The sequence below is a fragment of the Convolutriloba macropyga genome, chromosome 14 (assembly GCF_964194025.1).
Source record: "Convolutriloba macropyga chromosome 14, txConMacr16.3, whole genome shotgun sequence".
NCBI lineage: Eukaryota > Metazoa > Xenacoelomorpha > Acoela > Convolutidae > Convolutriloba > Convolutriloba macropyga.
The window spans coordinates 12,152,383-12,178,847 of record NC_134481.1 but is presented as its reverse complement, the minus strand read 5'-3'; the positions used below and the strand labels follow the sequence as shown (position 1 = coordinate 12,178,847).

General features: G+C 36.7%; 3 protein-coding genes across 6 annotated transcripts in view; 2 read left to right on the top strand and 1 right to left on the bottom strand.

Annotated features, from left to right (window-relative positions):
* The window catches only part of LOC142352999 (uncharacterized protein C05D11.1-like), a 354,622-nt gene extending 345,250 nt beyond the window's left edge, over positions 1 to 9,372 (bottom strand). Inside the window, exon 1 of the mRNA XM_075405175.1 lies at positions 9,351 to 9,372. The gene's annotated coding sequence lies outside the window, so the exon portion shown is untranslated. The remainder of the gene's footprint in view (positions 1 to 9,350) is intronic.
* The window catches only part of LOC142352998 (WD repeat and FYVE domain-containing protein 3-like), a 249,253-nt gene extending 235,308 nt beyond the window's left edge, over positions 1 to 13,945 (top strand). For all 4 annotated transcript variants that reach the window (XM_075405173.1, XM_075405172.1, XM_075405174.1 and 1 more), the window contains 9 exons: positions 103 to 1,025; positions 1,282 to 2,942; positions 5,649 to 5,828; positions 6,144 to 6,482; positions 7,085 to 7,336; positions 7,560 to 8,000; positions 8,393 to 8,625; positions 11,760 to 11,960; positions 13,533 to 13,945. In XM_075405173.1, the coding sequence (XP_075261288.1) occupies positions 103 to 1,025; positions 1,282 to 2,942; positions 5,649 to 5,828; positions 6,144 to 6,482; positions 7,085 to 7,336; positions 7,560 to 8,000; positions 8,393 to 8,625; positions 11,760 to 11,960; positions 13,533 to 13,686 (4,384 nt within the window). In that variant the 3' untranslated portion in view covers positions 13,687 to 13,945. The remainder of the gene's footprint in view (positions 1 to 102; positions 1,026 to 1,281; positions 2,943 to 5,648; positions 5,829 to 6,143; positions 6,483 to 7,084; positions 7,337 to 7,559; positions 8,001 to 8,392; positions 8,626 to 11,759; positions 11,961 to 13,532) is intronic.
* Positions 13,946 to 24,881: 10,936 nt separating this feature from the next.
* LOC142353188 (uncharacterized) overlaps positions 24,882 to 26,465 on the top strand; it is a 7,873-nt gene continuing 6,289 nt past the window's right edge. Inside the window, exon 1 of the mRNA XM_075405405.1 lies at positions 24,882 to 25,354. Within this exon, the coding sequence (XP_075261520.1) occupies positions 25,092 to 25,354 (263 nt within the window). The 5' untranslated portion in view covers positions 24,882 to 25,091. The remainder of the gene's footprint in view (positions 25,355 to 26,465) is intronic.

Genomic DNA, 26,465 nt, shown 5'->3' with positions numbered 1-26,465 from the left:
AGATTGGCAGAATTGAAAAATAGAAAATGTTCTTCACAGACAACTAAGAAATGCAAAACTTAATAAGGAGCTTTTTAATTAACAATGATAGTTTTTGAACAGGCAAGAACAGGAGCAGAATAAACTGTCAACCCGAAAACGAGCTCCGAGCTCAGCGGATAGCAAGCACTACTACGCGAAGCACGGAATGATTTTAAAACGAACTCTTTCTGTACCAGCAAACAGCTACAAACCGATCCTAAGCACAGCCGCGCCGGCAAAACCTCCTTTGAAATCACACAATACGGTGGATGTTGGAGGAGTACCCATGGCTGCTCCTCAGAGGAAAAGGATCAGCTCCGAAACTCAACCAGACTCATCGCAGTTGAGAAACAGTTTGATCGAGGAGGAAGAACAACTTCCGTGCTCTTTAGACACGACAAACGAAGAGTTTGAAGAGTTGGACGCGATTACTTCGAGCGGTCAAGATGAACTTGACCTCCAAGCTAGCTTCAAAGAGATGCAATTGACGTCTTCTGGAGGATATCTTCAAAATACCGAAGAAAATGAGATTGAACCTCCACTTCCTCCTACTTCAGAGGAACATGCTGTTTCAGATAATGGAGATAGTAATAGCGAGCAGCATCCAGCTTCTCAAAGAAACGACCCGGAGACCGTGTTCCAGCAGGCCTCTCAACGCGAATTGAGTGGACGTCGGGAATCGGCAAATAAGAACAGGACCCAATCATCATCATCGTCAACTGGAGGAGCTCCGATTACAGTCGGAGGTCGTCTGGACTCAGCATCGTCACTGATTGACGTCAGTTTTACAGAACCGAATCAAACTAGTTCTTCGGCGCCCTCTTTATTTGCAGTTTTGGGCACTGCTGACGTGACAGCGAATTGCACGATGTGTAGGTGTGCCCGTATTCAAGGACTGGACAATTTCGAAGGATTAATGGTGTTCTTCAGGGAACACTTCTACATCGTTGATGGATACACGATGCTTAATGGAGAAGTGAAAGACATCGACTTTTTGTCTTCAGGTATGCGCTTTTAAAATTGTGCTTGTAACATGACCAAATGGCCATCGGTCGACTTCAAAATCTTGATAGTCAGAAGTGCTTGTATTTAACAATTGAAATGCTAAACTGGGCTTATCATAACTGTGACTGAGACATTAGGCTCTTTGAAATAAGAAATCAAAAAGAATTTAGCTTATGCGCGTCATCAACGAAGCTACAAAAGTACTTTTGTCAAGTAAAAATAGTATTGCTTCAATTACTTTTACTTTTATTTAAGGCGAATTTGAACCGATCATTCCAAAAACTGGCCAATCAGCGCCCACTAACGACGGTAAGATTGGGCGGCTGGCACGTGCTGTTATAAAGCTGAACTACGATGAAATACGAGAGATCCACAAACGTCGATACCTTCTGCAGCCTATAGCTTTGGAACTATTTTCTGCTGACGGCAGGAGTTTGTTGCTTGCTTTTCCAGTATCACTTGGCTATCAAAGTGATAGAAACAAAGCGTATCATAAATTGTTGACGTTTTGTCCTTCGTTGACAACTTCAGCGACGCAGAGTGTTTCGGGACAGAAAGCCAGCACGTCCGTTGAAGGTTCCTCAGGTCTGATTTCTTCGCTAATTGGGGAAAAGAGCGTCACTCAACGATGGGAGCGAGGCGAAATCTCAAACTTTCAGTACCTGATGCATTTGAATACCTTAGCTGGGCGCTCTTACAATGACCTGATGCAGTACCCCGTGTTTCCTTGGATTCTCAAAGACTACGACTCCGACGTTCTGGACTTGGAAAACCCAAAATCATTTCGAGATCTGTCCAAGCCGATGGGTGCGCAAGATCCTGATCGTCTTGATTCCTTCCTGAAAAGGTTCAAAGAGTGGGAATCTGATAACCACTTTGATACTCCCCCTTATCATTATGGAACTCATTATAGCTCGGCTATGATTGTATGCTCGTTCCTGGTTCGTTTAGAGCCTTTTACTTCAAGTTTTCTAAGATTACAAGGCGGACATTTTGATTTAGCTGATCGTATGTTTCACAGTATCAAAGATACTTGGCTATCGGCTTCTAAAAACAACATGGCCGACGTAAAAGAACTGATTCCCGAGTTTTTCTACTTGCCACAATTTTTGAGGAATGAAAATAAATTTGACCTCGGACGGAAGCAAAGTGGAACTGTTCTGCACGATGTTGTGTTACCCAAATGGTCGAAAGACTCACCCGATGAGTTTATTAGAATGCATCGCGAAGCATTAGAAAGTGACTTTGTTTCATCTCATTTGCATGAGTGGATTGATCTCATATTCGGCTGTAAGCAAAGAGGTCCAGCTGCAAAAGAGGCTCATAATTTGTTCCATCACCTCTTCTACGAAGGAAACGTCGATATTTACAATATCAGTGATCCCCTCAAGAAAAATGCAGTTATAGGTTTCATCAACAATTTTGGACAGATTCCAGAACAGTTGTTCAAAAAACCGCATCCTGTTAGAAAAGCTTTCTTGGCCTGGTCTGTTGAGCGACCATTCAGTACTGTCTATCCTTCTGCTAAAATTTTCTACCACCAGCCAGATAATTTACAACCTAGCATCCAACTAGCCAAATCTATGCACCGTGGAACTGTAGGCCAAATACGCGTAGGTGGAAACGCGATGGACAAAGTCCTAAGTGTGGAACAAAACCAGCTCCTAGTGCCAAATCACAACGGACGCTTCCTAGCATGGGGTTTTATTGATGGCTCAATTCGAATGGGTATGACTTCAGATCCGGATAAATTAGTGACTGTTTTCGAGGGCATAGGGCTGCACACTGACGTCATAGTTGCCACGATGCCTAGTGAGAAGTTTTTGTTCACGGGAGGCAACAGTGGGGTGTTGACGGCCTGGGGTTTCAATGCAACACCGGCTGATGAGAGCAAATCATACCTCAAAGTGAACAAGGTTTGTTGGTAGCTATTCCTATAGTTCTTTAGAAGCATTATTAATAGCCGCCCTCATCTTCTCAGCCGGGTATTGTAGGGCTCCTATTTCTTACAATTTAAAGATTTTGAATTGTAATTGGGCGCTGTCTTTTTAAGATCTGTTCACACATTTTCATGATTTTTGAAGTCAAATTGAAGTGATGATTTTTTATTATCAGATTTTTTTCTAAATGGTTTTCCCAATCCCTTCATGGTCCATTCTTAGTCTGATTTTTTGCTTAGTCAATGGAAATGAATTATTAATAGCCACCCTCAGCTTCTCAGCCGGCTATTATAGCGTTCCTATTTTTTACAATTCAAAGAATTCGAATTGTATTGGGGCGCTGTCTTTTTTTAAAGATGTTAAGTCAAATTGCAGTGATGATTTTGGTCACGCCGAAAAAAGAAGTGGAGCAAAAAAGCGAGTGGTTTTGCGGCTTGAAATTTTTTTGCTCGAATTTAAAGCAGAGTGAGAAAACTGTGTTTTAAGAAAAATTCGCTTTCTCGCTTGTGGTTTTTTTGTTCACATGCGACAATGTGACTTCGATTTTTACTGTTTATTTTTTCGATTTTCTTGGTCCTTTTTTATATCTGGGAAGCTGTAAGCTGAGCGAAGCTATATTGCTCTGCTCCTGGTTTTTTTTTACAATTCAAAGATTTTGAATTGTATTGAGGCGCTGTCTTTTTTTTTAAGATCTGTTCACACATTTTCATGATTTTTGAAGTCAAATTGGAGTATTGATTTTGGTCACGCCGAAACAGGAAGTGGAGCGAAAAAGCGAGTGGTTTTGCGGCGTGAATTTTTTCGCTTCAAATTTAAAGTAGAGTGAGAAAACGATGTTTGAACAAAAATTCGCTTTCTCGCTAGTGGTTTTTTGTTCACATGCGGCAATTTCACTTTGATTCTTACTGTTTTTTCGATTTTTTTGGATCGGATTTTTTTCTAAATGGTTTTTCCAATCCATTTATAGTCCGTTCTCTTTAACTCATTTTGCCGCTTTTTCAACATTTTGCGTGAAATCTTTTTGATGTCTCCAGGCTAGTTTCTCTCATTCTGCTTAAAGTGATTTTGAATATCAGTTGCTCAGCAAAGCAATTCAAAATGAACATAGTCGGTATCAAAAATTGAACGTCGTTCCTATAAATCTTAGTTTCTATTTCTAATGCTTATTGGTATTGATAGTAGCCCCTGTAGCCTCTATCTGAAGAAACAGAACAATATTCAACTACTAATTTTTTTGAATGACTTCTTCTCTCTACCGGCATATGCGCGCGTGACGTCGTTTCTCACTCGCTTTTGCAAAACTTTTTAGGTTATTTGCGTGATTAGATTTTGATCATACGTGACTTACCTCACTCAATGAAATGACTTTTGCACTTTAAAACTTAAGTTTAGATTGAATTTGTTTAAGATCAAAGGAACTAATTTGTGCAGTAAAGGTCCCTAATAAGAGGCTTCTGCGGAATGAATTTTAACAAGCTTTGTTAATTTATCGCTGAATGTTTTTTAGCCTAGTTTTTTGAGCGGCGTCGATTTTTTTTTCAATTTAGATCTGTATCTGTTTCTATCTGTATTATATGGCATGCAGATCTATTCTTTCGCAGCTATTCCGGCAATCTGCCGACTATGTTTTTCCTATTGATTTTTTTCCAGTCCATAAAACAGGAGCATGCATAATTAAAAAATCCATAGAAATAGTTTGCTTTTTCAAAATGTTTTTGTACAAAAATCAAGTTTCATCATTGTTCTCTTTCTGTTCCTTCTATCCCAATCGGGGTTATGGGAATCAAAGTCTGCTATTTTCCGGGTATCTGCTGGTTTTTTTTTCAGAACGTATCCTGTTATGTTTTTTACTTTGTGAAACGAAAATTTGCTTCGCTTTACCCTAGTTCACAGCTTGTTCAATTTTTTTGCGTGAAATCTTTTTGAGTTCTCTAGGCTAGTTTCGTTCTTCGCTCATTCTGCTCAAAGTGCTTTTAAACAACAATTGCTCGTCAAAGCAATCTAAAGTGAATAGAATCAGTATTGACAAAAAACGAAATCAAAATAGAAACGGGATAAACCCATAAAGGCCAATTTTAGATTCCCGCTACTTGTACTTTGTTGTAAGTTTTAGTTGACATCTAATGCTTTTTGGCCTTTATAATAGCCCCTGCATCTTCTCTTTAAGAAATAGGAGTATGCATAACTACGAAATCCAATCAAAATAGCTTACACTTTTTTGACAACTTTGATTTCAAAACGGGATAAACCGGTAAAACTGAGGTGGTAGTAAACTGCATTAAAGTAATTAGCGTTGATTTCTGCAATCTGTTCAGGCTTTTGGACTCCTTTCGAAAATGGAGCCATTTTTGTGTTTTTGAGCGCCAGGAGACAAAACATCGTCTTTTGGGCTTGCAGCTGACTTGCTGCGTAAATTTTACCATCGCAATGTTGGTGTTCAAGACAAACACCTAGAACGGGTAGCGAACGGCCAGTTTTATTTTTTTCCATCTATAAAAAGTTGAACACACACACACACATGACCAAATTTGGCTTGAATTGTTAGAGCTGCCATTGGTAGCTTGGTAAAGGTTGTCTTAATTTACCTGTGGTAATTTCAACATTATCTGGCACATATTGTTTAATTTGTGGTGCCATTTACTGTATTTGTACAAGTTTAAGTTAAAGTTGTGTTTTTTATAGCAACTGCATGGCCATCACGCACCCATCACGTGTCTGTCCAGTTCCTCAAACTACCACATGGTGTTGAGTGGGAGTAAAGACTGCACAGGGATAGTGTGGGATGTGAACACTCTCCAACTGGTCAGACAGCTGCCCAACCACTTCCACCCAATCACATGTTGCCACATCAACAACTTGTCCGTTAGTACATTTTGTTTGCCCTTTGAAAACTGATAATAATAGGTGGCAATGTGATATAAACGTCACGTCAATATTTTGTCCACTTTGGCCTCCTCTCTCACATTGCTCTACTGTCAACATCCAGTTTGGTAGTTCTAGGCATCCGTTGATGAAAGTGCTGGCTATTTTATAGCTCAAGCTGCATTTGGAAGACACTGATGTTAATGTTGAATATGAGCTCATACGCGCCATTAATGCGATATGGAACTGTTAATCGCATCAGGTTTGTAAGGTGCAAATTTATTGCTAACTTCCTGCCTCTATTAATACTTGCAGGGTGATCTAATCACGACAGCTGGTTGGTATCTCTACGTATGGACCATCAACTGTGAGCCACTGGCATTCATCAACACAGCTGTCACCAGCCATCAGAACTCGTCTCTTCTCTCCCTACCATCCTACTGTTCTGGAACCGGAACCTTCTCAGCTTCTGGACGACACGCTTCTTTCACAAGTGGCACCACTAGTGCAGCAGGAACTTCCATGATGCTCGGAGGAAGTGGGGCCGTTGGTCTGGGATCGGGTGGGGGTATCACATGCTTGGCTGCTAGTGAGTTGAATGAGTGGAACAGTGACAATGTTATCTTGACTGGGTCTGCAGACGGCGTAGTCCGGGTAAGTTTGAATTCGCGTAGCCAAACCTGTGCTAATTATGGTGTGGTTGTGTATGTCCAATTTTGTTCGTTATGGAATTGGAAACAGGGCTTGCGTTGACCTGTTTCCCCTGTGATCGTTTCTCAATCTCTCAGCTCGAGGAATCAAAACCGGATTAAATAGTTTGACCACAAATCACGTACCTGTCATAATTACCCTTTCAAATGTCTAAGATATTGGACGATTTGAGATATGTTGCATAGCACTTGCCAATAATTGTAGCCGTAAGGCTGTAAGTGTGGGTGTTGCTATTACTGGTTGCCAATCTAGCAATTGTTAATTTTCGTCCTCAAAAACGGGATAAACAGGTAGCGCCCAGCGGGCATTAAGTGCTCTTAGAGCCTTTCAGCTGTGATTCAGCTCAAACTGTAGACTTATACTTATGGTGCGAAGGGCGGTTCTTAGAGATTGACTCCCCCACTGTTGCCCCCCCCCCCCCCGTGTCTAGCTACTGACGGAGCCAACCGCTCACCGGTTGTTTGAGAGCAATTCGCCCGACGTTAGTCGGTTATGTTTAAAATTATAATTTGAGTAAAATCGACTTAATTTTGTATTTGGTGTAGATGTGGAGCATCGAGATGTGCCAATTACCGTGCAATAGCTATTCTGACACTCCTGACACCTTGCGGCACACCACAACCACAGTGTCGGGTGTTCCTCATCTCACTGAGAGTGGAGATAATACCACATCTCAGACGACTTCTGCTGCCACAACTACCATGGACCAAATTGATCCCACGATAGCCAATACAAACAATAATCAAAGAATTCCCATCAGAATCGAGAAAAGATACTCTTTGGACAGCCTTGAGGAGGTTAATAAGTCATTTGTGTTATGCATAGATTTGGAACATGCCATCGGAGCTGTGGGGAATCAATGATTAGGATTTTTTTTCTGGGGAAACGACTTTGATTTGATAGTAATTGTCGGTGAAAACTGGATCCGGAAACTATAGTGGATTCGAAGTGAACAGTTATAAATTCAATATCAGGTTATTGTTGATGGCTGGTGTTTGTCATTATCACGTTCAATTTCAGGACGCATTCGATGCTGAGGAAAATAACCAATCTGTCCTGTTTGGTCGATGCGACTTCGAGTTGAGCTCGACCAATCCCCTTAGTTCCACCACAGATATGGACGATCCTAGTTCTTCGTTAACCCTGACATCGGCTTCTAGCAGAACAATGACAGAATCCTTGGCCAGCCGACTTCCCTTCTCGTCAACGTCAACTGAGCGTCACTCATCGGGAAGCACATACATGCAAGATGTTGGATCCTCGCCCTTGACTCCAGACTCCAATTTGGTGGACACTGACACTAACCTATCAAGTGCTGAGATCATAGACGAAAGGAACCCATCAATTGGCACAAGGGCACAGCCTACCTTTCCATCTGTTTCCAACCCTCATTCTACAACTGCCAGCTCGGAAAGTTTTCAAGTTGTCAGCAACAGTGCCGTTGATCAATCAATCTATCTTGTAAGTGAAAGGTTTCATTTCGTAGCATGATGATGGTGACTGGATTAGCAATTTGATACGAAGTATGTATTGGAGTCCGGATATTTGAACCGCACGTATTTATTTATGATCAACTCGCAAGACCTCGATCTAATGGTCTTTAAAGGTTGTTAAAACTGGTTGGAGTCTTCTTCAAGTGGTAGGCATGGCATTAATTTTTTTAAAGTTGAGCTTCTCCATGTTACTCCTATCCTGAATTAGTAAAATACGTTGGGAGGCTTTTTTATGGCTTTGTAGTGCAGACAACCTATCATTTCGGGCGAAAGAATATGATCATAAGTGACCTCGTATAAGCGCAAAGAAGCAATCAACATATCGTAGCAACTTGTCTGCTAAATAATACTCTGATTTAGGATCCTGAGAATAGTGATTTGACTGATTCTGGCAATCGGTCCAGAAGTGACGCATTCAGTATAGACACGGAAGAGATGTTGGTTCCTGCTCCCCAGTTGGCAGCCGGGGTTCTGAAGCCTGGCTACAAGTGGCAGTACCAGATCGTCTTCCGCACTAAACTCACAGCCCACACGGCATTTGAGAGGCAGGACAACCAGTTCCCGGCCTCAATTACAGCTATTGCCATCCACCCGTATGTGAAAAATTTTTGTCGAAAAATTTTGTTTAGCGCCCCAGTGACTGACTGAAACGGGTATATAATTTTCGTGCAAGATTTGGTCACTTTTTATGCTCCGAAATTTGTAGCAATTATATTAGTCCTGTTGTCTTTTTTAATGCGCTTTTTCGCTTGACCGATTTTTCGCCTGACCCCTTTTTAACTTTTCCTCCTCAAAACGGGATAAACAGGTAAAGTTTATCCTGAGGGCATTAAGTGGCTGAGCAACTCTCTAAGAGCCTTACACCTTACTACTCTCTAGGTATGCGATTCACCAAAACTGTTTTTGCGATTTAGACCCCCTCTCGTCCAGCCCTACCGCCCTCCCGTAGCCTTGCCAACGCTGGACCCCCCATTCCGCTCACTTCCTAGCATCACCAAGCCCAAGCTGGCTAACCGAAGCCAACCGCTAGCTGGTCGTTTAAAAGAAAGAAAGAATAAATTTCTCCAAATTTTAGACAGCAAATTAAATCAATTGAATTTAAAATTTTTTTAAATGATATAACATAACAACAAAAAATATCTCGGAGAGGACAGATAGATGGGGTTATTAAACCCACCTAGTATCTGCCCTGGCTAAAGTTAAATAGTTACAGTTAAGTGTTTAACATCCCCTGATCAGGTTTGTGCGTCTTTACTCGGCGAAGTAGTCATCTGTTGTACGTCTTCACTCTGAGTAGTCATGTTCGTTCTCTGAAACTATTTAATAAGTTTATCACAACAGTTAGGCTAATTTAACAATTAGTTTGAAAGAATTTTGCTCGACGTTAGTCGGATGTGTTTTGAAGTGACGTGTGCTTTTCTATGCTGATTGGGAAACATGACCGATGGGAAAGTCGGGAACTTCACTGGGAAGCACTGAATTTTGTGGAAACTCAATAATACTAGTGTCCTTTGCCGATGACACTAGTATCATATGCAAATTTGAACGTAATGAAAATATTCCCCAAAAAATTGAAAAAATATTATAACAAACAGACAAATACCTGACAGAGAATCAACTCACTTTAAATGCCGATAAAACAGATGTTATTCTGTACAAATCATACTAATTCGGATCCAGAGTTTTCTTTTAAAGGCGAAGTTATCAAACCAGCTCATGCATGTCGTTATCTGGGAGTACAAATTGATTCAAACCTGACCTTTGAAAATCACCTGAACTCAGTTTTAATCAAAATGGCTAATGCAATTCGTTCTTTGTATCTTGTAAGAAATCAAATACTTTTGAAAGTAAGAATTAATGTTTTCAAGTCAGTTGTACTCTCTCATCTTTCTTTCAGTGGAGTATTCCTTCAAACTCTTACAGTGAAAAACATAAACCGCAAAAAAAGGCAAATTAACTGGGGAATAAAAGTTTGTTATCTTCGTCAAAAGTTTGACCACTCCATTGATCTTCTCATTAAGGATTGTATCCTGCCAGCCGAATTGATTATCTCAACAGTTAGCCTAATGAAGCTACAAACAGATATAAGACAATGGGAAACATCCGAAAATTTTAAAATGTTTACTAGTCGCCATAACGCCAGACAGAACACCTTACACCTTACTACTCTCTAGGTATGCGATTCACCAAAATTGTTTTTGCGGTTTAGACCCCCTCTCGTCCAGCCCTACCGCCCTCCCGTAGCCTTGCCAACGCTGGACCCCCCATTCCGCTCACTTCCTAGCATCACCAAGCCCAAGCTGGCTAACCGAAGCCAACCGCTAGCTGGTCGTTTAAAAGAAAGAAAGAATAAATTTCTCCAAATTTTAGACAGCAAATTAAATCAATTGAATTTAAATTTTTTTTAATGATATAACATAACAACAAAAAATATCTCGGAGAGGACAGATAGATGGGGTTACTAAACCCACCTAGTATCTGCCCTGGCTAAAGTTAAATAGTTACAGTTAAGTATTTAACATCCCCTGACCAGGTTTGTGCGTCTTTACTCGGTGAAGTAGTCATCTGTTGTACGTCTTCACTCTGAGAAGTAGTCATGTTCGTTCTCTGAAACTATTTAATAAGTTTATCACAACAGTTAGGCTAATTTAACAATTAGTTTGAAAGACTTTTGCTCGACGTTAGTCGGATGTGTTTTGAAGTGACGTGTGCTTTTCTATGCTGATTGGGAAACATGACCGATGGGAAAATCGGGAACTTCACTGGGAAGCACTGAATTTTGTGGAAACTCAATAATACTAGTGTCCTTTGCGGATGACACTAGTATCATATGCAAATTTGAACGTAATGAAAATATTCCCCAAAAAATTGAAAAAATATTATAACAAACAGACAAATACCTGACAGAGAATCAACTCACTTTAAATGCCGATAAAACAGATGTTATTCTGTACAAATCATACTAATTCGGATCCAGAGTTTTCTTTTAAAGGCGAAGTTATCAAACCAGCTCATGCATGTCGTTATCTGGGAGTACAAATTGATTCAAACCTGACCTTTGAAAATCACCTGAACTCAGTTTTAATCAAAATGGCTAATGCAATTCGTTCTTTGTATCTTGTAAGAAATCAAATACTTTTGAAAGTAAGAATTAATGTTTTCAAGTCAGTTGTACTCTCTCATCTTTCTTTCAGTGGAGTATTCCTTCAAACTCTTACAGTGAAAAACATAAACCGCATAAAAAGGCAAATTAACTGGGGAATAAAAGTTTGTTATCTTCGTCAAAAATTTGACCACTCCATTGATCTTCTCATTAAGGATCATATCCTGCCAGCCGAATTGATTATCTCAAAAGTTAGCCTAATGAAGCTACAAACAGATATATGACAATGGGAAACATCCGAAAATTTTAAAATGTTTACTAGTCGCCATAACGCTAGACAGAACAAGAGAACAAATCAAATTATTATAAAAAAGAAAACGAAGAGTAACAAATCTTTAATCTAATCCTATTTTTACCTATGAAAACGAACAGCCACAATTTGAAGATTATTATATTAATAACAATGCTGATTAATTTATTTAACATTTTAGAGCATGTAGATATCTAACCTTAGGGTTATAGTCTGAGTAATTTACATGTTTCAAAAAAAATTATAAGATTAGATTACAGATCTTTGCTTACAGTTCTCAGTTGTTTTGAGCTGAAGGCAATGTTCCTGTTTAGTGACCACAGTAAGTTGTACGTGGGAGACAGCAGAGGGCGAGTGCTGCAGTGGCTAGTGTGCGAGAGTGCCCCTGGAAAGGCACCAGTGGACAACTGGATGCGAGACGAGGGCAGCTCCCACTGCATGGCCTGCTCTGTCCCCTTCTCATTCACTGAGAGACGGCATCACTGCAGGAACTGTGGAAAACTCTTCTGTGCTAAGTTGGTCTTCTTACTTGGTCTCGTTTTTAATAGCCGCCCTCCTCTTCTCAGCCGGCTATTATAGCGCTCCTATTTTTTTTTACAATGAATTTGAATTGTATTGGGGCGCTGTCTTTTTTTCAAGATCTGTTCACACATTTTCATGATTTTTGAAGTCAAATTGGAGTAGTGATTTTGGTCACGTCGAAACAGGAAATGGAGCGAAAAAGCGAGTGGTTTTGCGGCGTGAAATTTTTTTGCTCTAATTTTAAAGTAGAGTGAGAAAATGGTGTTTGAACAAAAATTCGCTTTCTCGCTAGTGGTTGTTTGTTCACATGCGGCAATTTCACGTTGATTTTTACTGTTTTTTCGAATTTTTTGGATCGGGTTTTTCCTAAATGGTTTTCCCAATCCATTAATAGCTCATTCTAGGTTTAGTTTTTTGTGTAAACCAAATTTTCATTTCTCGCTAGTGGTGTTTTGTTCACAGGCGGCATTTTGACACCTATTTTTTGTTTTTTTTTTAAATTTTTTTAACTGATTTTTTTTTGGAAATGGTTATCCCAATTCACTCATAGTCCGTTCTAAGTCGTTTATTGTTTAGTTAATGAAAATTCTTTGAATTGTACGTCAGGACTTGTCCTGCTATGTTTTTTTTTTACTTCGGCGAACTTTTTTTCGCTTTACCATTTTGCCGCTTTTTCGACATTTTGCGTGAAATCTTTTTAACTTCTCTAGGCTAGTTTCTCTCTTCTCTCATTCTGCTAATAGTGATTTTGAACATCAGTTGCTCAGCAAAGCAATTCAAAATGAACAGAGTCAGTATAAAAAATTGAAGTCAGAAATAGAAACGGGATAAACCCATAAAGCCCAATTTTAGATGCCCGCTATTTGAACGTCGTTCCTATAAGTCTTAGTTACCATCTCTTATGCTTATTGGTATTGATAGTGGTCCCTGTAGCCTCTCTCTAAAAAACAGAAGTATGTTCAATTACGAAATGCCATCAAAATAAATCGGACTTAAAAAATGTTTTTTTTTTTCAATACCTTCTATTCTTTCAATCCCAACCATACTTATTGGAATCAACGGCGGCTGTTTTCCGGCAATCTGCCGGGTATGTTTTTATGATCATTACAGTAGTCGGTCAAATTTTTCTGATTCGGGTCGCATTTTGGGAAGGATGTATTTTTTGTTAGTCGAAATTGCATCTATAGTTAGTTACGGTGCTGGAATTCATGAAGGAAATGGCTGAAAGCAGAATGAGAAAAAATGACAGATGGAGCCGAACGCTTAAATTTGTCTGGCCGTTTAGACAAGGGAGTTAGCTGGTATAGCTCCTCGAATATCTTAGAGACACTCCAGATACTTTTCCATTTTTGGAAAAATCTTGAAAAGCCACACAAGATCTTTGATTTCTACTGAGCGCTTTCACATGAAGGTTTTCAAGTTCTTGGAAGTTCTTGTTTGGTTTTTGCATGATTATGGAATTGCTTTCATGGAGTCGTTCAGTGGAAACGGGAAATGAAAAAAATTTTGAAGTTGTGCAAACATGTGAAATGGATGTGGTAATGTAATTGATGACGGTGTTGTAGGTGCAGCAATTATCAAACTATCATTCCGCAGAAGAGAATGACCTCTAATGTGCGTGTTTGTCAGAGCTGCTACTCTATCCTCACATCAGCAGCTCTTGTCAACCAGCAACAAATGAGCGCATCCAGTCAAAACTTACTACCTGACATTCTATAGTGCTCATCTTAATAATTGAAATACTCTTTAAAACACCATTATCGATAAGTAACCTAAACTATTGTCCACCCGGGTTGTCGCTACTCCAAAAATCTTCTGTAATCATACATGACCATATATGTGACTCCTGGTAACCATAGGTGATAAACGATTTTCTCGTAGCGTATGATTTGTATGACGTCATATATATGATCCTTGTATAATTACTAAGAAGTGGCGACCCGGGCAGTACGAACCGCGAACTGTTTCACCGTCCATACTTTTTCGGATATTTCCGAAAAAAAGAATCGGCAAGAAATAAGCACACAATGTATTACAAAATGAATTAATGAATGAATGAATGAACAAATGAGCCTCCGTAGTTGAAATAGATAAATAAATGCTTCAAAGCAATCTCAGTACAGACGAAAAGAGGGTATTCGAGCTCTTACTAGAAAGCTCATGAAAAAAAGGGGTGATAAAATATTGTCAAAATTGACCATCTTTTATACCGCTACTCTATGATATGGACAGTGAACTTGTTCGAGGTTCCGTTAATGTCTCTCTTAGTCTAATTTATTGTGGTCTTTCCCATTATAGACCCCCCCCCCCCAGCTTAGTGGTCATATAACGTATAGCCCCCCCCCCCCCCCTATCACGGTATTTATACGGTGCTATGATTTTGTGGGAGGGGGGCTATAATGGGAAAGACCTATTTATTGTTGCTATCAATATAAACTGCATTAGAAAAGCATGATTCTGTTTATTTTCAGCATACTCAAATATCTATTTTCTATGTCATTAGGTCTCGTAAATTTCTCAACTATATTTACATGCTATCACTCTTCTATCCATCTTAGCTTAAATCTTAATAATTTCAAAATATCTTTATTGTTGCCAATCTAAATTATTCATCCTAATAGTTGTACATGAAGGGATTAGTTGTACATGTAAATTCGGCTTCTCTTTCAAAAATAGTGTCGACTTTGTTGTTTGAGTTATAAAACGGCTGCTCGGATCTTGTTTACAGACCACATAAATTGCATTTCGAAATTTCAACTTATTACTTTACTATTACTTTATTGATCGTATTACTTTAGCTAATATAGTTTTACTTTTTAACTTTTTAGAAATTTGATTGCTCAGTTGTAAGTTTAAGCTTTGTGAAAATTCATTTTTATCGATAATTGTTCGATAATCACTTTGACTATGCAATACCTTGACTCTTTTTGTGCATTAAAAAACGTATTTTTATTCGAAAAGTATTGTTTTTATACAAGATCCAGGCGCGGAGTATGTTCACGGTGCTTGAGTTCCTAATGAGATGATGATTTTAATTCTGTAAATTGATTACATCGAAAAATATAGAATTAGGTAGTGAAGATGGATTGATTCTGATATCATTTGACAAGGAAATAATAATTTAGTCTCCAGCTCAAGATTTCATTATTTTATCAATAAGAATGCGCTTCTAAGTTACGCTTAATCTCCGTCGCTAGTGCAGTAAAATCGAAAATTGATATGAAGCCATTTCATGGAGGGTCAATATATATCTGAATGTAAATTTCAATAAATAGTATGTAATTTTCGGTCTTTATAATTTTCAAATTCATAGTTTTTTTCCAGTTGCTCTCGAACCAAGTTGGTAGCAATTATATTAGTCCTGCAGACTTTTCACGACTAGAAAAGGAGTAATGGGTATTGTATGGTTTTTTTTCGACGCGAAGAAGAGTATTGGTGCTCGACAGGTTTTTTATAGCAGCCGTCAGCCTCTCAAAGACTATTATTTAGAAACTCTCCTTTTTTACGACTGGAGCAGAAGTAATGGTGATATTTTTAATAGCCGCACAGCGATAGCTGGGGCTATTATTGGCCTTCTCTTGGTTTTTACATTTAAAAGAATTTGAATTGTATTGGGGCGCTGTCTTTTTTTAAAGATCTGTTCACACATTTTCATGATTTTTGAAGTCAAATGGGAGTAGTGATTTTGGTCACGCCGAAACAGGAAGTCGAGCGAAAAAGCGAGTGGTTTTGCGGCGTGAAATTTTTTTGCTCTAAATTTGAAGTAGAGTGAGAAAACGCTGTATGAACAAAAGTTCGCTTTCTCGCTAGTGGTTTTTTGTTCATATGCGGCAATTTCACTTTAAGTTCGGCTGTGTTTCATCGCATTTTTTTCTTAATAGTTTTCCCAATCTATTCATAGTCCGTTCTAGGTCTAATTTCTGTTTAGTCAATGAAAATTCTTTGAATTGTACGTCAGGACTTGTCCTGCTATGTTTTTTATTTCGTCTCCGCGATTTTTGTTACCACCGCATGACGTCACAACCACTTGGAATCTGCTTTTTGTTTATTCGTTCATGTAATTTCAGCCGAAGTGCCTGCGTGACGTTATTTTTCGCTCTTAGTGGAGCGAGTTTTTGTTCATTTGCGTGGTTAAATTTTTGGTCACACTTGACTTACATCACTCAGAAAAATTACTTACATTACTCACTTTGAAATTGAATTTCATTTACTTTAATTCAAAGAGATAAGGTCAAATGGGTGTGTGTGTGTCACTCTAAAGGAAGCTTATTTGATAGCAGCTAATAGAGGCAGCAAAAACTTTTACAGATTTTTAATCAAAACATATTATATCAGCCTTCAATGAAAAGACGAACTTTTATTGGTCTGTCTTTTTTACTGTTTTTTGAGACTGCAGATCTACAAAGCTATTGCGGCTATTATTAGGCATTCCGACAGCTATGTTTTCAAAAATTGGTGACTTCTATTTTTAGGGAATGTGCTTTAGAGGAGGTCAAATGCGTCACGTGAAAAAAAAAAGTTATGTCAATCTGCGGAGCAATAAACAGTAAAATACAAGAAATAAATTAGAACAATTTTCAAACCTTGATTATCTGTATTACAAAATGAATGAATGAATGAATGTTGAAATAAATAAATAAATGCTGCAAAGCAATCTCAGTACAGACGAAAACAGGGTATTCGAGCTCTTACTAGAAAGCTAATGAAAAAAGGGGTGACAAAATATTGTCAAATTTGACACCTTTATCGTTACTCTATCATATGGACATTGAACTGTTTCGAGGTACCGTTAATGTCTTTCTTAGGCTAATTTATTGTGGTCTTTCCCATTATAGACCCCCCCCCCCCAGCTTAGTGGTCATATAACGTATAACCCCGCTATCACGGTATTTATACGGTGCTATGATTTTGTGGGAGGGGGGCTATAATGTGAAAGACCTATTTATTGTTGCTATCAATATAAACTGCATTAGAAAAGCATGATTCTGTTTATTTTCAGCATACTCAAATATGTGTTTTCTATGTCATTAGGTCTCGTAAATTTCTCAACTATATTTACATGCTATCACTCTTCTATCCATCTTAGCTTAAATCCTAATAATTTCAAAATATCTTTATTGTTGCCAATCTAAATTATTCATCCTAAAAGTTGTACATGAAGGGATTAGTTGTACATGTAAATTCGGCTTCTCTTTCAAAAATAGTGTCGACTTTGTTGTTTGAGTTATAAAACGGCTGCTCGGATCTTGTTTACAGACCACATAAATTGCATTTCGAAATTTCAACTTATTACTTTACTATTACTTTATTGATCGTATTACTTTAGCTAATATAGTTTTACTTTTTAACTTTTTAGAAATTTGATTGCTCATTTGTAAGTTTAAGCTTTGTGAACATTCAGTTTTATCGATAATTGTTCGATAATCACTTTGACTATGCAATACCTTGACTCTTTTTGTGCATTAAAAAACGTATTTTTATTCGAAAAGTATTGTTTTTATACAAGATCCAGGCGCGGAGTATGTTCACGGTGCTTGAGTTCCTAATGAGATGATGATTTTAATTCTGTAAATTGATTACATCGAAAAATATAGAATTAGGTAGTGAAGATGGATTGATTCTGATATCATTTGACAAGGAAATAATAATTTAGTCTCCAGCTCAAGATTTCATTATTTTATCAATAAGAATGCGCTCCTAAGTTACGCTTAATCTCCGTCACTAGTGTAGTAAAATCGAAAATTGATATGAAGCCATTTCATGGAGGGTCAATATATATCTGAATGTAAATTTCAATAAATAGTATGTAATTTTCGGTCTTTATAATTTTCAAATTCATAGTTTTTTTCCAGTTGCTCTCGAACCAAGTTGGTAGCAATTATATTAGTCCTGCAGACTTTTCACGACTAGAAAAGGAGTAATGGGTATTGTATGGTTTTTTTCGACGCGAAGAAGAGTATTGGTGCTCGACAGGTTTTTTATAGCAGCCGTCAGCCTCTCAAAGACTATTATTTAGAAACTCTCCTTTTTTACGACTGGAGCAGAAGTAATGGTGATATTTTTAATAGCCGCACAGCGATAGCTGGGGCTATTATTGGCCTTCTCTTGGTTTTTACATTTAAAAGAATTTGAATTGTATTGGGGCCCTGTCTTTTTTTAAAGATCTGTTCACACATTTTCATGATTTTTGAAGTCAAATTGGAGTAGTGATTTTGGTCACGCCGAAACAGGAAGTCGAGCGAAAAAGCGAGTGGTTTTGCGGTGTGAAATTTTTTTGCTCCAAATTTGAAGTAGAGTGAGAAAACGGTGTATGAACAAAAATTCGCTTTCTCGCTAGTGGTTTTTTGTTCATATGCGGCAATTTCACTTTAAGTTCGGCTGTGTTTCATCGTATTTTTTTAATCGTTTTCCCAATCTATTCATAGTCCGTTCTAGGTCTAGTTTCTGTTTAGTCAATGAAAATTCTTTGAATTGTACGTCAGGACTTGTCCTGCTATGTTTTTTATTTCGTCTCCGCGATTTTTGTTACCACCGTATGACGTCACAACCACTTGAAATCTGCTTTTTGTTTATTCGTTCATGTAATTTCAGCCAAAGTGCCTGCGTGACGTTATTTTTCGCTCTTAGTGGAGCGAGTTTTTGTTCATTTGCGTGGTTAAATTTTTGGTCACACTTGACTTACATCACTCAGAAAAATTGCTTACATTACTCACTTTGAAATTGAATTTCATTTACTTTAATTCAAAGAGATAAGGTCAAATGGGTGTGTGTGTCACTCTAAAGGAAGTTTATTTGATAGCAGCTAATAGAGGCAGCAAAAATTTTTACAGATTTTTAATCAAAACATTATATCAGCCTTCAATGAAAAGACGAACTTTTATTGGTCTGTCTTTTTTACTGTTTTTTGAGACTGCAGATCTACAAAGCTATTGCGGCTATTATTAGGCATTCCGACAGCTATGTTTTCAAAAATTGGTTACTTCTACTTGTAGGGAATGTGCTTTAGAGGAGGTCAAATGCGTCACGTGAAAAAAAAAGTTATGTCAATCTGCTGAGCAATAAACAGTAAAATACAAGAAATAAATTAGAACAATTTTTCGTATAAGAGAGAGCGAAGATAAGTAGGTATATAAAAATTTTGCGCTAAGATTGATATTTTATGGAGCGTTTTTTGCAGCAAGGGGTGTTTGTCTCAATTATCTAAGCTAGTAATAGTTAGTTTGACTGTTTGAAGTAAAAGTGAGTCTTTGATGCAATATAGAGCTTATTTTGCCATTTTGTACTGTTGGACGTCTTGCTAGCTTTTTTGTTATCTGCTTCAATATTTGTAAAAATTTGTGAATTTTTTGCTTGAACATTGTTAGTTAACTTTTAGATATTGATTGAAAAATACAGTGTAATTTTTTTCGAATTTCGGCCCATTTTCAACTGTTTTTATGGTTTTATCTTCTGATTGTTTGCAATCAATTTTCTGCGCGTGATGTTACCAAGAAATCATACTTCTATGGTGTAACGTGTAGTTTTAACAGAAAGAATTTTTCAATTTTTTAATGGTGTATTAGTGGTTTACTTTTTAATAGACTTTTTAATATTTTGGTAATGCAAACCTGAAACAAGCAAATTGATACTGATTTTTACAATTTTCTTCGTTTTTTTGAAATTTTTTTTGAATTTTTGGTCCTTGCTGTTATAATCGATTTTTAGAGAAAAATAGTTTGGAAGATATTAACACCACGATGATATTAGAATTACAACTCATTTGTTGATCTGTTTTTAGATTTTTAAAATTTTGTTCGCTGAGAGCAGCATATTTCACTATTAGGTTTAAAGTTGCGGCTATTCACATCTATCAAAGTGTTGTTAAATTTTTTAACATATGAGAAATAGTCAAAAATGAGATTTTGTTACTACGAGAATGCAACTATGCGTGGAAGCTAAGTTAAGCATAGGCTAATGAAGCCTGTTATAAGACAATCTTCCCGGATATTTGTTTTCCCGCTTTTTTTCAACCTTTTTTTTTATCAACACTTGTAACAAACAGTACATAACTCTAATCAATTGATGTCCTCCAAGAAGTGTATAATAGAATAAAAATTTTCCACAAGTTTTGTTAAGTTAATTGAAAGTAAACGCTAAGTAAACGTCAACATTGCGCGCAGTTATATTGCCAACTTGGGCTGTTTAAAATAACTTTAGGATTGTGTTTGCAAAATTATAGTCTGGGGCAATCAATGAGGTAGATCATTGTAATTTATTGTTTTTATGTGGTGTAGATTGCCATAAGTCTTCTCGACAATGCGTTTTTTCTGATCAAAATTTAATTTCTAAGATTTCTAAAAAAATTTATTTAATTATAGAAAATCTAATCAAATCTGATCAATTTCAAAAGAAAAAGCTGAAGTAATTGACAGTTGGCGCAGTTGAAGAAGAAGCGAATGGCATGCAGGAGGTTTAAAATTCGGACCGGAGTACGTAATTTTTGTGTTTTGGTAAAAATTCCGGTGAATGCTGTGGCAAAACAAATATTTCGCTGCTGAAAACCGCATGTCTTACAAAAAATTAGTGTTAAATCATTCAAATGAATAAAAATTCAATAATATTATAATTAAAAAATCTCTAATACTTGTACATAAATGAAAGTTTCCGTCCTTTTTTCTCTCTCTCTCTCTTGTTGATTGCTGGTTGCTCACCCTTCGGTTCTTCTCTTTTGATAAAATCAAAGGATTTGTAATCAATTCTGTTTCGAAATTTTTTCCCATTAATTCTGGAATTGGAATGGTTTTGGTCCATTAATATTCTTCAAATGTTCGCAAAAAGTCTTAAAAGTTTTTTTTTGATAAATTGTCCAAAACAATAAGGAATTACTTTTATTAACTCATTGAATAGTGGCGGTCTTCGTTTCAACATGGCTCCGCATTTCTGCCAACATAAAATTTGTAACTGGGAGACATAAAAAGCACTGGAGGGAAAGAGAATAGATCCAAGTGTTCTCAACAGAAGTATATTGCGCTAATTGTTCCGACACTTCTTGGGGGGGGGGGGGGGGGGGGAAAGAACTATATAATCAAATGGTTTTTTTGTTCTGACAATTTTGGCCGATCGATATATTGATAGTAGAGTTGAGACTGGTATCATTAGAAAGCTTGGAGAAAATTGAGTGAATTCCGTTGATTTTATTGATATTCTTCGGAAATTTTGACTAAAATTTCACCAATTTTGCAAAAATTTGTCAAAAAATTTGTCATGAAAGTGTTGCTGCTTTTATTATTAAAGACAAAAAAAATTGTCGGCTATTTTTTTTAATTTTTTGTCAAAAATTCTGGCTAAATATTTCACAAAATTCAGACTTTTTCGTCAAAGCAGCAAGAAATAAGTTTTAGTCCACTTTGATTAAATTTGCAGGAAGTGCACACCGAAACACATCCAACGCAATCTTTGTAGACTTGTAGACTCAAAGAGGGATTCTTCTACTTCAAATAAAAATTTGCCCTTTTTTGGCAACTTTATGCGTTGATGATCAAAAACGCAGCGTTTAACTGCTCTTGAATGAAGTTCATAGCATTTATTGTAAACGTGGGTGTCTTTTTTATGCAAAACTTTCGCTTGACAATTTTGACTTTTTTAGTGAATTTCACGCCCTTGACTTTTTGCGTTTCGCTTGATTTAAAATTCTCTCTCAATCACAATTTCAAGCGGCTGAACTCAATTGGCTTCAATTTAATACTAAAAGTCAAATGAAAAGTGTGCCGAAATTGGTCTCATTTTCAAGTTTAAATCTTAATAGTGGTATATGTTAACCTCTAATGTGGTTATTTGAAGCTCACTATTGAGCTTCGTAGTCCCATTTAAGTTCCCCCGTCTGAAGCAGGCTGCAATTGATTAGAGCAGCCGTTCGAGAGCAATTCTTCTTCAGTCTGCTATGTTTGAATATTGCTGGCTTATGCAAAGTGATGACTATCAATAATGAAGTTGCGTTGTTTACTGAGTAAAGGAACCAGCAATTTTTGTGTTTTTAAGATAATCATGACAATCTTCCTGAGTTCGAACTCTCGCTCTCGAGTATGAAAAAGTAAGAACGATCAATTCTTAAGTTAGCCGTCTAAATTGTGACAAGAACGAATACGTACCGGAAACTGGTCAGTCAGGGAACTCTCTCTGGAAATGAATCGGGAAGTTTCGGTTCTCCCGGAGGCAGTCGCGGTGACTCGGATCTCGACTGAATTCAAATGGCGGCAATTTAATGCTAAAAGTCAAATGAAAAGTACGCCGAAACTGGTGCCTTTTTTACTTTAAATGATAAAAGTGGTATATGTTGTGGTTTTTTGAACTCACTATGTGGTTTTTTGAAGCCAACTATTGAATTTCTTAGTCCAATTTAGGCTCCCCCACCCCGACTGAAGCAGGCTGCAATTGATTAGAGCTCCCACTAGTCGTTCGAGAGCAATTCTTCCGACGTTCCGATGTTTTTTATTGATTTTTTAATCGACAAAATATCTCTATCTATGACGTTCGATAAATTCAGTTTTCTTAATGGACGAACATCAATAGCGGGGCTTCTGTTGGACCAATGTTGGAATGCTGCAATCCAAAAATAATTCGGATTGCAATCAGTCGGTATTTTTAAAAAAAAAACAATTCGACCTTTTTTATATTAATTGAATAACAGAACATTTCAAATCGAAGCTCACTAGTGATAGTTCCAAATGGCTTCATAATTAGCTTCAAATTGATTTATTTAGATTGTTCCTTGAAAACGTATGGTCATTTTGACTTTTAAATTTATCTGATTTTTAAATTAAAAATTATAATTGAAATTTGCCTCCATTTTTATCTAAATTTGGTCAACCTGTAGCTTAGTGTCAGCAATGAAAGAGTGCTTTTCCTTTTTAATGAATTCAAATTAAATCTTCATTGCAGTTTTACGCCCTAAGTTATGGTTTTCTAGCTGTGATACTACATTTCACAACTTTTTAATTTTTTGGGGGTTTGCCCATTTTTTATGTTTTCTAGATTTGTCACATTATCACGTTAATGACAGTTCATCTATCACTTTATTGGCATTTAAAATAAAACAAAATTGATAATATCAAAATCTTTGAAGATATAAATTACAGTTTTTTTACGGCTTCGACACTTTTTTCTCGAAGAATTTAATTGAATTTTTTAATAGTGTCTTTAACTGTCGTTTTTACTTTGTCTTTTTAGTCGTATGATATCTCCTGAACAATCATCCGGTTTCGATGGTTTTTAATAGAAGAATAGATGATCCCATAAGTTGATATTAGAAGATAGCTGATGGCTTTCATTAATTTAAAAAAAGTTGTTTTCCACAAAAAAATTTAATTTCGCAATTTTGTTCCTTTTATTGTCTGCTGTTTACCTAGTTTCGTTAATTACAGGCCAAATATGACATTGCTGTTGCCAACGGAAGGTGTCAGAAGAGATTGTTGCCACAAAATCTAATGTTTTTAATGAATTCGTTATGAATTTACTGGTTTCGACACCGGTTTTACACAAAATAACCAAATTACTTTTTGATTTTTGTCATATTTGACGGTTTTTTTGCAGACGTAAGACATATTCTGGATAATGCAGGTCTCAAGGGCTTCCTTTGGAATAATATACGAACCTATTTAATTATTTCATTTTTTTAATTAATGGCTTTCATGTCTTTGGAAATAATATTTATTAGAAAAAAACAAGTATTACTTAATTTTGGTTTTTTTTCTTTTTTGTCTACTTGTTACCTAGTTTTATTATTGAGATGTCAGATAGAACATTATCGGTCTTCGACGAAGGTGCAAAAGAATTAATTTTGAGGGCCAAAGTATGGCTTTATGGTTTCGAACCTGTTTTCTGGCACACTTGTTCTTTTTTAACCGCATAAGAAATTGAATGCCGACAGTTCTTAATTCTCTTCTATAGAGGCATTCGTAATTTTAAACCAATGGGATATTTTGGCATTCAAAGGGATAACAATGCCGACAGTTCTTAATTCTCGTCTATGGAATCATTGATAGTTTTAAACCAAAGGGATATTTTAGTTGATTTCTAATGGTTTTCATTACTTTGAAATTGAATTCTTTTTTTTTTAAAAAAAAAGTAAGCGAATTTTTTAACTTTACTGCTTTTGTTTTTTATTGTCTAATTGTTACCAAGCCTTTTAATGGACTCGTCCCATATCTTTTCTGGTGAACTACAAGTTATTTTGTTTTATTTCAGTTTCATCTGACTTTAATTTGACTTTAAAATTTAACGGATATAAAGTTTTTGGTGTAATTAATGTTTGTTGTTGTTGCTTGATTTTGCTCTTCGTCTTGACTCGCTTTCTTAATATTGGCATATCTCATCAATCTAATGCATCATTTTTTTACTCCACTGAGTTATTTGCTTTGGAGGCTATCTTTTCGTTCTTACACCAATTTTTTTTTTTGAAAAATGCTTGAATTCTTGGGGTTTTCTAACTGTTCCTCATTTGGTAGACAATTATGGCAAAATTGTGGATGAGCGGGGTCGGAACCGTATGTGCGATCTCACATTACCGAGCCTCCCTGTTTTATAGTATATTTAGAAGTATATTTGCTCTTATGTTATCATTTCCATCACTTGATGACCTTAGTCTGAGTAATTCACTTGCCCTGTTTCATTAGATCTAGCCCTATTATTGATACTATTTCTGGACGGGTCAAAAGTGCCCTCCTTTTTTATTAGTGACTTACTGTTACAGCCTAATTTCAGTATTACCTACCCACGTCTCCAAGCAACCTATATTCATCTTTATATCTGGCTGAAGAGCTACCAATTTTTTTTTCACTTGCCCTGTTTCATTAGATCTAGCCCTATTATTGATACTATTTCTGGACGGGTCAAAAGTGCCCTCCTTTTTTATTAGTGACTTACTGTTACAGCCTAATTTCAGTATTACCTACCCACGTCTCCAAGCAACCTATATTCATCTTTATATCTGGCTGAAGAGCTACCAATTTTTTTTTCACCAATTTCTTCCTCTGTTTCTCAAAAAATTACTTATTGAATGATCGAAGAAGGTCATTTTTACTTTATGAACAAACCCGCAGATACTGACTTGTTTTTATCGTTCAGTGCAGTTTTTAAAAATTTGAACTATGTATCGAAGATGTCCGGTATTGAAATTTTTGATATTGTCTTTTTTGGCTGTTGCAATTATTCTTCCTATAAATGTGACGACTAAAAAGCGTAAGATAGTTAAAGTGGACTGCATAGCCAAAAGTCAGAAGACAAAGATGACGGGACCTGAGAAGATGAGTTGTTATATGAAGCAGAGTCCAAACCCAGAGGGATTTCGACTATGTATTCTGGACTCACAGCAGTGGGCGTACGACTACGGGTACAGAGACTGGACTCATAGGTTGGCTTATTCGTTAATTGCTCCTACATGTTCGCAAAATGGGTTTTGATTTAGTACAAAAAATGATTCAGTAGAATATAATTTTTTGTGGGTGATTTCTGTGGAAAATTCCTGGTTTAAAGATAAAAAATAAAAGATAATCTTTATGATTTTAACTCTGTTAAAATTGACGGAACTGAATATTAGAACAATATTAAAGCAAGTTCTTAGAAGTACTCAAGGATGCTAAAAAATGCTTTAAATTGAGCTTCACAAAGTTGATATGGAAAGAAAATTTTGCTCGCATGAAAAAGACAAAAAAATTGTCAAACTTGATGAGACGTTTGCTGAAAATTAATATGCAGTGACGGAAATAAAGTGACAGCGCATTGCTAGTACGGTCCGTTAGAACCCAAAATATCAAAAAGTAGCTTTTTTCCTTTTAATGCCCATAAAACGTGGTTTGCACTCTAAAGAAGTTCAGGTAAATTTACCTGAACCGTGGTTCAGGTATTCGAGAGTTCAGGCGAAATTTAGGTGTACGAACACCTGAAAACACACCTGATCTTAACTATGGTTCGGGTATATTTTTTACCTGAACGAGTTCAGGTGTAATCACCTGAAAAATATTTTTTTAATGCAATCAGCATTGAAACAACAAAATTTTGTTTTTGAAGCAAAACTTAACTAAATTATAAAACATACAAAATTTAAGGGACACAAACAACATTTATGTAGCAATGTCCAGCCATTTGTTAAGTGTCGCAAAGTTATGATTAATGTTATTATAAATTTTTCCAGTCTTTTGAACCTATTGTTGTTTCTAGCTCAAAATGCTTTTCCCGGCCTAACAGGGTTTCAGAGGAGAACATAAATAGTCACGTTTCAAAAGAAGGGTTTGAAGGAAATATTAAAGTTTTCCTGGAATCAAAGAGACAGAACTCGAAGTGATTTTTAAAGTGGATCAACTTGAATCCGATCTCTTTTTCTCCTTTTGTTAATCCAAAAAGTTTATTCCTACAGAAAATAGATCACAGGAGCACTGAGCTCCACCAGTCTAGAAACGCTAATGATAAATTTTCTTTTTTAGTTTGCATTTTTGAAGCATGTCAGACTCAGATTTTATTTGTTT